This window comes from Macaca thibetana, chromosome 5 (genome assembly GCF_024542745.1).
Source record: "Macaca thibetana thibetana isolate TM-01 chromosome 5, ASM2454274v1, whole genome shotgun sequence".
NCBI lineage: Eukaryota > Metazoa > Chordata > Mammalia > Primates > Cercopithecidae > Macaca > Macaca thibetana.
In genome coordinates this window covers 133,033,325-133,045,918 of record NC_065582.1, presented here as the reverse complement: position 1 = coordinate 133,045,918, position 12,594 = coordinate 133,033,325, and the positions used below count along the sequence as shown (strand labels likewise).

Here is a 12,594-nt window from a genome sequence, read left to right as displayed (position 1 = left end):
AAGGATTGGGATGTGGATACGAGGTCAAAAGTGACATCTTTACATGTCGAAGTCTTAAATGGAATAATGTACTGAATAATAATAATAATAAATAATGGCAGTGATCTCTGTTTGGTCCTAGATTTCTGGTTGTACATGTGTATGTGTCTGTATATAACTTTGGTTAAGCCAGATAACACTTTTATGATACAGGTTCTTTAAGTGTTAAAATGTGAAAAAGGTCTTGTATTAGTCCATTATTATATTGCTATAAGGAAACACACAAGACTGGGAAATTTATAAAGAAAAGAGGTTTAATTGACTTATAGTTCCGCATGGCTGGGGAGGCCTCAGGAAACTTACAATCATGGCAGAAGGCACCTCTTCCCAGGGAAATAGGAGAGAGAATGAGTGCCAGCAGGGGAAATGCCAGATGCTTATAAAACATCAGATCTTGTGAGAACTCACTCACTATCATGAGAACAGTATGGAGAAAACTGCCCCCATGATTCAATTACCTCCCGTCAGGTCTCTCCCATGACATGTGAGGATTATATGGATTACAATTCAAGATGAGATATGGGTGGTGACACAACCAAACCATATCAGGTCCCTAACCTATAAGGTTTTTGTAAAGAGAATGTGAAATATTATACACACACACACACACACACACATATATTTGTAAGTGTAATATATAATATTTATATATAATATGTAATATATATATAAATTTAGTACAGTGCTTTAGTTGTTATTTAGTACTATGCACAGTAAGTGCTCAGTTAACATCATCATCATTTTTAAGTCATCATTATAATCATCTCAGACTCTGACACAGTTCAACCTTGTAACCACAGTGGTATGGAACAACCTGAGGGAGACCAAGGGCTGAAATTAACTCACTCATAGTGGGTTAGCAAAGAATATCATGACTAGGATGACAGAAAATATGAGCTCTAGAATCTAAGATAGCAGTTTAAACCAGAAGTCACAAACCCAAATGCCTAAAAGCAGCTAGCAGGTACTATGCATGAGTAACTCAAGGGTGATGGTGCATATGTCAATATAGGTGATTAGTCAAGTCTGGGTTAATCTAGTAAAAATATGCCCCATCTGAGGAAGCAGCTGTAGTTTAATTCTAGATGATGGTTGAGATGAGAGAATGCAGGCTCCGTATAAACGGATCTTATAAGTTTAAAGAAAATTTCAAATCCAAGATATTTTGTGGGGAATTTTTTTGTTTCTGAAACATTGACACAATTTTACATACAATTGTGCAGGCCAAATAAAAAATTCTGCAGGCAGATCTGGTCCAATGACTAATTGGTGATCTCTGGTTTCTGGCTTCTTACATCATTCCTATCTAAGATTAGTACTGGTTCTAAAGATTGGGGTGAGATTGAGCCTCTGTGTTGGGGACAAGTAGACCAGAATAGTGTTGCTTGATGGAAATATAGTATGATATGAGTCAGCAATGTGAACCACGGATGTATTTTTGAATTTTCTAGTAGTCACATTAAAAAGAAATAAAAAGAAATAGGTAAAATTATTTTAATAATGTATTTTATTTAACTCAACGTATCTATCACATTATTGTTTTAACATGTAACATTAATTACTAATAAGATATTTTGTATTTTTATGAGAAGTCTGCAGAATCAAGTGTGCATTTTACACTCACAGTACATCTTAATTTAAGGTTAGCCACACGTCAAGTACTCGGTGGCCATATGCGGGTAGTAGTTACCGTACTAGAGAGCACCAGTCTAGAGCATGCTTCTCAAAATTTAATATTGCTATGGTTTGAATGTGTCCCCTCCAAAATTTATGTTAAAACTGGTGTATTAAGTGGTAGGGCTTTTGGAAAGTGATAAGTCATGATAGCTCTGCCTCAGAAATGGATTAGTGTCTTATAAAGAAACTGGAGGGAACTAGTTTAAGCCCTTTTCTGGTACCATCTTGGAAGCAGAAAGAAGGCCCCACCAAATGGCAATTCTGCCAGCACCTTGGTCTTGGACTTTCCAGCCTCCAAAACCATGAGAAATAAATTTCTCTTGTTTATAAATTACCCAGTCTGTGGTATTTTGTTAATAGCAGTACAAACTAAGACAAATAAGCTTATGGAAATATTGAGGATCATGTTAATATACTGATTCTAACTCAGTGGTTGAAAGAGAGCCTGAGATGCTTCACTACGGGTTCATGGACTGTATTTTGTGTATCAAGGAGCTAGGTAGTTGTGGTAAGTCTGCTTTAGCTAGCAGGTTTTCGCTCAAAGTATTTCCCCCTCTTTAAATTCAGTGAACCTCTGCTGAAGAGACTAAACTAATATTCTAATTAACAATCGCCATATTTGAATTTGGAAAAGCATTAATAACTTTAAAAATAGGCAATATTTTAATACTATTTGTAGAAGCCCTGGGTTCATTTACTGCTTTTTTTTTTTCCTTTTTAAACTTGAGAATCAGCCAATATGTTACCAGAATGCTTTCATAAGAATGCACTTAAGCACAGGATAAGTGTGTATAATTCTAACTTCAGGGGCTTGGAACGTTAAACATTTTAATAAAACAGACAATGGGACTTCAAGGGAAATTTGACAATAATACCTTTCAAAGCTTTAGTATTTAAGGTCATTTTCTGGTCAAGGGTATGAATATTTCATGGAAACTCTAAAAAGAAACACAAAGAAAAATTTTTCATTTCCTCTTGATTATCCTATCTGAGGGATGGGTAGAGCTCTATAGGCAAGCTTTAGATCTTTGTTCAACAAATGCATAAACATGGAAATGTATGCAAATATATGTGGAGCCAAATATAAATGATTCTACATGGTACAGTTGTCCTTAGGATATAAAAGCTTAAACCAGGAATAGTGTTCTAGAGGTGAGCAGTGAATGAGAATGCTGAAGAACTTATCCTCTCTCATCACTGTTTCATTTATGAACTTTAGTAAGTGGTTTACTATTTGTTTTATTCTCTCTCCGATGGTAAGAATAATGCTTGTCATGCCCATATCATAGGGAAGTGTGAAGGAACTTGAAACTGTAACCTACTATCCACTTATAATTACTCACCAGTGTGTTGAAAAGAAAGTACTTAATCTTAAAGACATAGTTAAGATGGAAGCTGAATTGAAAAGATTGCCAAGTGGTCAGGGCCCTTTCTAATGCTGCATTTCATAATAGTAGCAGCTGTCTATCGACATTTGTGTTTTCCACAGTAAAAATGCAAGACTAGATTCTAATCATAGACACAAGATGTTTGTCTCTACATAGAATAAAAGGCCGTGCCAAAAGGTAAGGATAGAGAGACTTTATGAAATATTTAATTTTAAATTTTGGCTTCAGTTCTGAATCAAACTAAGTATGGAACTTCATATATCAAAGGGACTTTTTTCCTTAATAACAACTGCCTAACTACCATATTCTATATTAATACTGGGCAGTTAAAGATATGAAATCAAAAGCAAAACTATAATATCCTATAGGACAGTATATTTATGACTTTCAAAAAGGATGGGACTTATTAAACAAAATACAAAAGTGCAACCTGTAGAGGTAACGTTTAAAATGCATTAAGATGACTATCAGAACTTCTGATTTCTGACCATCAAAATCAATGAAAAAAAAAAAAAGAAGAACTACACCCAGAGAGATGATATTTTGCAATACACATAAGAGGCAAAGGATTAATCAGTATCCAAAAATAAATAAAAAGAATCACATAATTTACAAGAAAAAGAATAACTCACTTGAAAGAATAGGGAAAAATCTTAACAGGTACTTTACAGAAAGAAAATCTGAACAGCCAATAAAAGATGCCCAATCTAATAAATAATCAAGTAAATAAAAATTAAAACCACACTGAGAGATCATTTATAACTCACTACAGTGGGAAAGAACAGTTTATTAATATCTTGTGTTGGTGAGGATGAGGGTTAACCAGATCACTTATATAAGACTTCTCATGGATACAAAATGATACAACTACTCTGAAAAATAGTTTGGCATAATCTGTACACTCTTTTGTGTTTCTGGCTTTGAATTTTCTATAAATTAAAAAAAATATTTATTTTGTATTTCTGCATGAATTTCTTTCAAGGTAACCAAATAAGTGATAAGGAAAAGTTTTTCTCCATAGAAGAATTCAAGCTAAAAAACTCAGGATAAATAATAGAATTATAGATTCACCATTATTCAACCCTTAGTAAAAATATTTAGGTAGCTTTCAATAACAGATGCTAACACCATTGGGTGAAATTTTATGGAAAAATCTTATAATGAAGTAATTAGACTGGCATCACCTGAACCTACTGATTGAGCCCAGGAGATCTAAAATTGGGGCAATACTCAGTATAGAGCATCACATATTAAAATTTCTTACTTAGAAAAAAATTATACTCCATTTTATCAAATCAGTTTATAGGGAAGAGAGGAATATAGACAGTAGAACAAACAGCATGATTTTACTGGATCAGTAAAATCCAGAATGTGAGACATTTGAGGACAATGATTTTTAGGACCTGGTTTCTCCAATGAATCAATAATATAGAAGATAAAGAGAATGCGGGGGACCATTGTAAAAAAATAAATAAATAAATAAATAAATACATGCAAGAGGTAAAGATATAGTAAGATGAAATACAATATCACTTAAATTTTGATTGGTCAAATAAACTATAAAAAATAAGTTAGACAGCCAATTAAATTTTATTAAGGGTGAAAATGAAATGTGAACTAGGTATTAGATGACATTAGGAAAGTATTTTGTTAGATATGATAATGTCAAGATGTTTTCTTTAAAAATGTTACAAGATAAGGATCTATGCTGAAGTGTTTGCAGGTGAAATGAGATATCTTACATTTGCTTTAACAAAACAAAGCTGCTAAGATAATAGAATTCACGGTTTTAAATAAATTATTAGTTATAAAGGTGGTGATGAAAAACGGGAGGTCTAGGATAACATCTGGATTTTGCCTTTGGTTTCAAGGGTGGTGCCATTTACCAAGACAGGTGATACAGAAGCAACAGCAGGCTTCAGAAATTAAAATGACTTTAATTTTGAGCATAAGTTTTAAGAGTCACAAAGGGCTCGATTGAGTTTGGATACTATAAATTATCGGCAGCCATCCACAGCTTTGTGAAATTTCCTAAAATTTCCTTCAGCAGTACCCGGGGGTGTCGCTACAAGTGCAGTGAAAAAAATGTCTGGATCAATCTACTTTGGAATGTTAGTAGGTCAGATACAACCAAAGACCGAAAAGACATGGGCAGTGGGGATTATTGCAAGAGAGAAGTTAAATGAAACGTTATTCTAGGTAGGATAAGAAAGAGCTAAGTCCATTAAAGTGGTGATGGGAGTCAGGCTCAGTGACTGACGCCTGTAATCCCAGCACTTTGGGAGGCTGAGGACGGTGGATCACCTGAGGTCAGGAGTTCGAGACCAGCATGACCAATATGGTGGAACCCTGTCTCTACTAAAAATACAAAAAGTATCCAGACGTGGTGGTGTGTGCCAGTAGTCCCAGCTACATGGGAGGCTGAGACAAGAGAATTGCTTGAACCCGGGAGGTGGAAGTTGCAGCGATCCAAGATTGCGCCATTGCACTCCAGCCTGGGCGACAAAGAGAGACTCTGTCTCAAAAACAAACAAACCACAAAAGGGTGATGGGTAAGGAAGTCTTCAGATAATATCAGTAAGGGTGGATAGAGGATAACAGGCATCTCACAAGAGGTAGGTATTGTTATAATCTTCAAATCTGAATATAGCAGTGGAGAGTTAAAGCATAATGCTGCTACTAATTTTGGGATTATATAGTTAAATAAGAGAGAATAAAATGTTTTGGCTTGCATGCTATTTGGAAAGGAGTAGAAGAACCCATCTGTGAATAGATTGGCAGTGTAGAGTAGATGCTAGGTGATAGACAAGGGTTCTAGAATAAAAGGCACTGGTCGGTAGTAAAAAGAATGATGGATGTGAAGGAATGGGTGTCCCAGAATAGGACAGAGATGAGAGAAATGAGGGTGAGCTGATCAGGGGCCAGCAATTTGGCTGGTGACCAAAGAAAAGTGGAGAAAAACATGTTAGATGAGTGGCTCTTGAGCCTTAGGGGCAGACCAAGTCCCAAGTGCTGCAAAAGCCTCATGAGGTTAACAAATTTTAGGCGCTACTTATCATTGAAAAGGAATGTCACTGGGAATTTATTTATCTTGTCTCTGAAAAATCTTTTTTCTCAGGCTGTTAAAGGAAAAACAATGCAACTATGCTTATTCCTTATTTTAAGAGTTAGTTATTTTCTTATTAATAATCAGTTGTATCACATTCCTATTGTGTATACATTAGCATTTTAGGCACAATGTAGACCATAAAATAAAAAGTCTTTGTTCCTGCCTCTAAGGGTGCAAGAATTATATATAATTCACCTTATATCTGTAGTCCTTGGAAGAAGTCTTTTTTTTCCACTAAAGTAGACTTCGAAATCTTCTGTCTTTAGCCTGTGGGCATAGTCGATGTATCCTGATATCTCTTGACCATAAGAATTTCTGTCACGAATAAAGATCACGGACTGGTAGCACAGAATAGGGAATAAGACAAAAACATAAAAGAACTGATTTATTATAGAATGCCATAGGATAGAATGATTTAAAACACTAATATGAGTGACCTTAGGAAGCAGGGCTTCTGAAACAGTGGTTATAACATTGAACAGATTCTTTTCCCCCACTGCACCTAAAAACACACGTTACTGGCCTGGTGCGGTGGCTCACGCCTGTAAGGCCAGCAGTTTGGGAGGCCGAAGTGGGCAGATCACGAGGTGAGGAGATCGAGACCATCCTGGCCAACATGGTGAAATCCCATCTTTACTAAAATACAAAAAATTAGCCAGGCATGGTGGTGTGCACCTATAATCCCAGCTACTCAGGAGGCTGAAGCAGGGGAATCACTCGAACCCAGGAGGCAGATGTTGCAGTGAGCCAAGAACATGCCACTGCACTCCAGCCTGGTGACAGAGCAACACTCCATCTCAAAAAAAAAAAAAAAAGGACTCACAATAATACAATATTCCATTTGAAAAACGAAAAGAACAGAGATACAATTAACAAATTAACAATTAGTTATTATGCTGATAGTTTTATCTTGATTGCCTACTCTGTTTAGTATTGAATGCTGAGAATACTGTGCTGAAAAGGATTCTCAGGCAAGTTTTTGGCTAAGGGGAGAAAGCGTTGTGATGGTTTAGTTATACACCCCACAGATATGGCAGGAGGAACTAGCATTCTTTGTTATTTCTGTGTGCATTCTTATACAGACTTCAATCATCAGCCCTTTTCATTTTGCCCATATAACTCCATGTAAATTAGTATCCATTTCTCCATGCTTTTAAGCCACTTATTTCTTAATTTACACAGCACAAATTATAAACAAATAGTAACTCAGAGACTTCTTGAGACTCACACTACAGACCAAAGTCTAGAAAGGCTGCACCTCCTTAAACAAGGAAATGAGCCATAATTTTCAATATTTCATATGTATTCCTAAAAGTACTTGACATCTTTTCACGATCATAATTGCTCCCAATGTCAGTTATGTCATATTGGGACACACAAATACACACACACGCACACGGAGACAGAGACAAAGACAGAGAGAGAAAGCCCCCTCCCCATGGAATTATATTAACAGAAAAAGAAAAGTATCCCAAATGTCCTCCCCACTGTCTTTAAATGAGAGATGAACTGAACTTATTTCTCCAGCAGAATGGCAGACTAGATATTGTGACTGACCTTCCTACTAAAAACAAATAAAAATTCTGAATAAAATCTAAAACAATAACTTGTAAAACGCATTGATGCCCTGGCAAGGAAAAGAAATATTCAGAGTCCAAAAACTAAGCGAAAGCAGGAACCCAGAGAGGAGAGCAGGGCCTTAGAATAATCTTTGTTCTGAAAGCATCTGCCCAACCTCAGGGAATTGGAGCAAGGTTTCCATGACCTTGTAGGGTGAGGATGCAGGAAACAAATTCTACCTTTCAGAGACAAAGGCTCATAGAACTTATTGCCTCAACAGAAAGCTGAGAAATCAAAAATGCATGAAGTACTATATCTTCAATGAATCCAGAAAATATAAGAATTATCCAAGAACAGTACGCCAGGGAAAATTCTTTCCAGTGAGCAAAATATAAACATCTTCAGACCAAAAGAAATAATGAGGGAATTGACTAACAAGATCATTGCTCAAAGAAATTCTGCAGGATATATTTCAGGCAAAAGGAAGTGATTCTAGCTGTCGAGTCAAAGATAAAGAAAAAATAATAATCAAAGAAAGTTGGAAATATAGAGGTAAGTAGAAACAAATATTGACTGTATAAAACAACAATAACGGCTTCTTAAATAAAAAGAATAATGTGTTTAAAATGTTTGAAATAGACATTTGTTTGGAGGAAGTGATTATAGTGTTGTGATGTTCTGGAATTTTTCAGAATGAGGGCAGATGTATTGATCCATTTTAGAATTTGATAAATATGTGTGTATAAATCTAGGATGATTATTAAGAAATAAGAAATAGTATATATGACCTTTAAATTATAGTGGGATATATAAACTTAATGAACCAATTAAATAGAAGGCAATAATGAAAAGGAAAATTATAGAAGAGTCAGGAAAAATAAAATACACAAAATGTAAAGGTAGTGCCATGGGTTCAATTGTGTCCTCCCCAAATTCATATGTTGACACCCTGAACTCTAGTACCACAGAATTGACTGTATTTGAAGACAGAGCCTTTTGAAATGAGAATACATTACAATGAGCATTTTAGGGTGGGTTCTAATCCAAGTTGATTGTGTAAATGTGGACACACAGAGAGACGCCAGGGTGCACGTGCACAGAGTCAAGACTATGTGAGGACACAGCAAGAAGATGGCCATCTGCAAGGAAAGGGAAAAGAACCCTCATAAGAAACCAAATCTGCCAACACCTTCAATTATCTTGGACTTCCAACTTCCAGAACTGTGAGAAAATAAAATTGCTTTGCTTAAGGCATTGTCTGGGGTATTTTGTAGTGGCAGCCTTAGCAAACTCATACAGATTATAATAAGTTAAAATAATTAAGTAATTGCAATAAGTATAAATGACTAAATGTTTAAGTTAAAAACAAGCTTATTAGCATATATATATATAAATAACATGAAACATAATTACACTTAAAGGTTGAAAGTTAGATAATCAAAAAACTTATATACGGGAGAGTTTTCATCCAAAAAGAGCAGTTATCAGTATACTAATATTAGACAAAATGGTTTTTAACATAAAAACCATTACTAGGGATGGAGCTTCACTACATAATGATACAAGGTTAATGTCATAGAAAAATATAACAATTCAAAATTTGAATGAATCTTTAAAAACAAAGTTTCAAGATATTTAAAGCACAAATTGATAGAACTAGAAGGATATATAGACGATTCATTATCCCTTTGGTGAATTCATCTCCATTTTTTCCAGATGAAGCAGAAAATGAATACATAAAAATTAAAAAATTAATATCGATTTAAAGGACTTAAAAACAAACATGAAGGCTTGATAATTATCATAGGCTAGTACCAAAATTTCTTTACACTTCAATGTTCTTGTAAGTAAAATGACTGAGAATCTAAAATTATATACATTTGGCCATAATTTCACTATTTTATGTTACGATATATAGCCTTTTTGTGTCAGTTAAATCCCCTTTTCCCCGGAAACTTGATTAAATTTATTTCAAAACTCTCTTCTCCAGCTCTGTGAGAGTTAAATGTCTTCTCTGATTTTTGTGAATTCCTAGTTTTCTGATGATGGAGGACTTTAAGTGAGGTCAAATGGAGTATAAATGTGAGTCCCTCTAGAATCATCATATATAGCCCTGGGCAAGTCACTCAAACTCTCTCAATGTCTCACTTAGATTCATTAGTCCTGTGCTCTTAAGCAACTTCCGAAAAACATCCAGCAAGTTTCTACCAAAAACAAAACAAAACAAAAACAAACAAAACAACAGAATCCTGCTTAGACCTGAGCAGTTAGCTAGTTTGGCCACTGAGCAGCCTCTTTCTTCATGATTCTCCTTCAACTCTGTAGAGCAAGGGAACAGTCCCTGACTGCCTGGAACTGCTCAGCTTACATTTATGTGCTGTCGGGGTCATCTGCCCTGAGCACCCAATTCGTAAACATCATGCAAATACTGTTATTTATTTTCTCAGTTAGAATTCTGGTTATTAATTATTGTATCTATGATTTTTAAATTTTCAACCAAAAACATGCCCAATTAAAATTTTTAAACCTAAACTTCTCATCGCAAAAAAGATACTCATCTGGGGCTCTTTTTACACAACTCTGTATAGAACAAATGTGAATTCTTTCAATATGTCTTTCCAAGTGTGGTTACGTATGTGCAAAAGTATAAGAAGATGTGGGAAGATTTTTAAGAAGACTTTTTAGTAAAATTTTTAAAAAGTTTGCTAAAATATTTATCCAATGAACACAATGCTTTATTAAGTTATTTTTAAAATTTGATTGGAACTGTTAGTATGTGGTAATTGCTGACAAATTGTCAGGAAATTACAACTCAAAATTTAATTTTAGAAATAAATCTTTTAAATGGCATGGTTTGGGGTTATAGAGGCAGAAGAGGTGATAACACTGATAATCAGACAGATGTGGTGGCAGATATTAATTATTGTCAAGAACTTCAGGGCTGGTTGAAAGTTCACTGCCTTATTTATATTTTGTGGATTGCCTAAGAATTTGAATGCAGTTAAACTAACAGTCTCAGTTAATTGTGTATTCATTTCAAAATGTGTATTTTTCTCCAGAGTTAATAGTAATTATTTCTTCTATGAATACTTGTTATCGTTTATTAAGAAGCCAGTATATTCTGAGTGAAGTTTTAAAGCTTCACATTCATTATCTCATTTAATTGTGTCAAACATTTTATAATGGCTAGATAGCATTATTATCATCATTTTATAAAGGTGGGAAATGAAAGCATTAAGAGTTTTGGTAACTCCCAAGGACATGTAGCTAGAGAGGGGAGCACCCAAACTCACACCCAGGTTGGCTTCCCATGATACTCAGGTTCTTATGTACTGCATGATGGATAACTTGGATTCAAATGCCGGCTCTGTCACCTACTTACTGTGTGACACTGATAAGTTAGTAATACGTTTTAAGATTTAGTTTCCTGTATAATAAAATGGTCGTAATAATACCTAAGTTGGTGTGTGAATTAAATAACACTATTTTGCTAAGCACTTGGTAATGCCTGGTACATGGCAAGCATTCAATAAATAGTATCTATTGCTTTTGAAAAGTTTTGTCATTAATGTTGCTACTGTATTTGTAGCATGTTAAGAGTTTTATAAATTACTTAGGGGATATGGAAATGGAATAATCGTATCAGAATTCCATTGCCTGGTGTATATAGTTATGTCAGGGTTGCCCTACATGGTTCAGTTTCTTTCTTAAGTTTAGTTACTCACAGTTAAAACTTTTGATAAAATTTGAAGCTAAAATTGAAATAAGCTTTTTAGTTATTATATATATATGTGTGTGTGTGTGTATATATATACACACACACAAGACACACCCAATTGATCATAAAACCACTATTCTGGGATCCAGAATGGGGTGCACAGATCAAAAGAGCCCCTTGAAGAATTAGGTTTATTTCAGCCTGAGTGTGATGTATTTCAGTAACTGAAAGCTTTATTATTCAGAGCCCTCTACAGACTTAAGAATAATTTTAAAATGTAATAAATAATTGCTTAGGCTTACCTAATAACATTTTTAAGTAATAGCTTTATTGAAGTATAGTTTACATAACATAAAAATTCACGCTGAAGTTTAAGTGTGCAATTCAATGATTTTTAGTGAATTTATGGAGTTGCACAACAGAACTCAGATTTAGAATATTCTCATCACTCCCAAGAGATCCCTTATGACATTTGTAGCCATCCCTGTCTTCACCCCCAGCCCCAGGCAATCACTAATCTACTTTCTATCTCTATAGATTCCCTTTTCTGGATTTTTCATAAAAGTGGAATCATACAATATATGACCTTTTTCATTCTAATAACATTTTTAATCACAGTTAATTTCCCAAAAGACACATGAAAATGATACTTTTTATATTAAAGGGCTTTTAAAAATGATGATGTTATGTTTATAAAGGAAAAACTACCAAAATTCATATTTTCCTTAGATAAAACCGTTTAATACTATCTAGAACAAGTCAAGCTACAACCAACAAAAGCATAAAAAAAATCAAATGCTATTCGTTTGAAGCCACAAATACTGATCTATTTATTAGCAACCTAAGCAGAAAATACTAGTTTTTGTTTAACCATGTAATAAAACCCCACAAGAACAAACAATGAAGAAATATCAAGACACATTGCTTCTGATATTGAAGTGGCGAATAAGACACCAAGGAGCATGTAGAATCTGATATTTTATTGAGGTAGCCTGTGACCTCAAAAGTTGAACCAATGTTAGGTGAAAAGACTTATGCGATACTTAGTTAGGTCCTCATTACCTCTCATATATTGGAAAAAGATGAATTAAAGTAAAATTCAG

The 12,594-nt window shown here is 34.5% G+C and overlaps 1 protein-coding gene across 1 annotated transcript in view; it reads right to left on the bottom strand.

The window, feature by feature from the left end:
• CFAP299 (cilia and flagella associated protein 299) overlaps nucleotides 1-12,594 on the bottom strand; it is a 650,508-nt gene that overhangs the window by 86,094 nt on the left and 551,820 nt on the right. Inside the window, exon 4 of the mRNA XM_050792019.1 lies at nucleotides 6,409-6,551. Coding sequence (XP_050647976.1) covers nucleotides 6,409-6,551 — 143 coding nt within the window. The remainder of the gene's footprint in view (nucleotides 1-6,408; nucleotides 6,552-12,594) is intronic.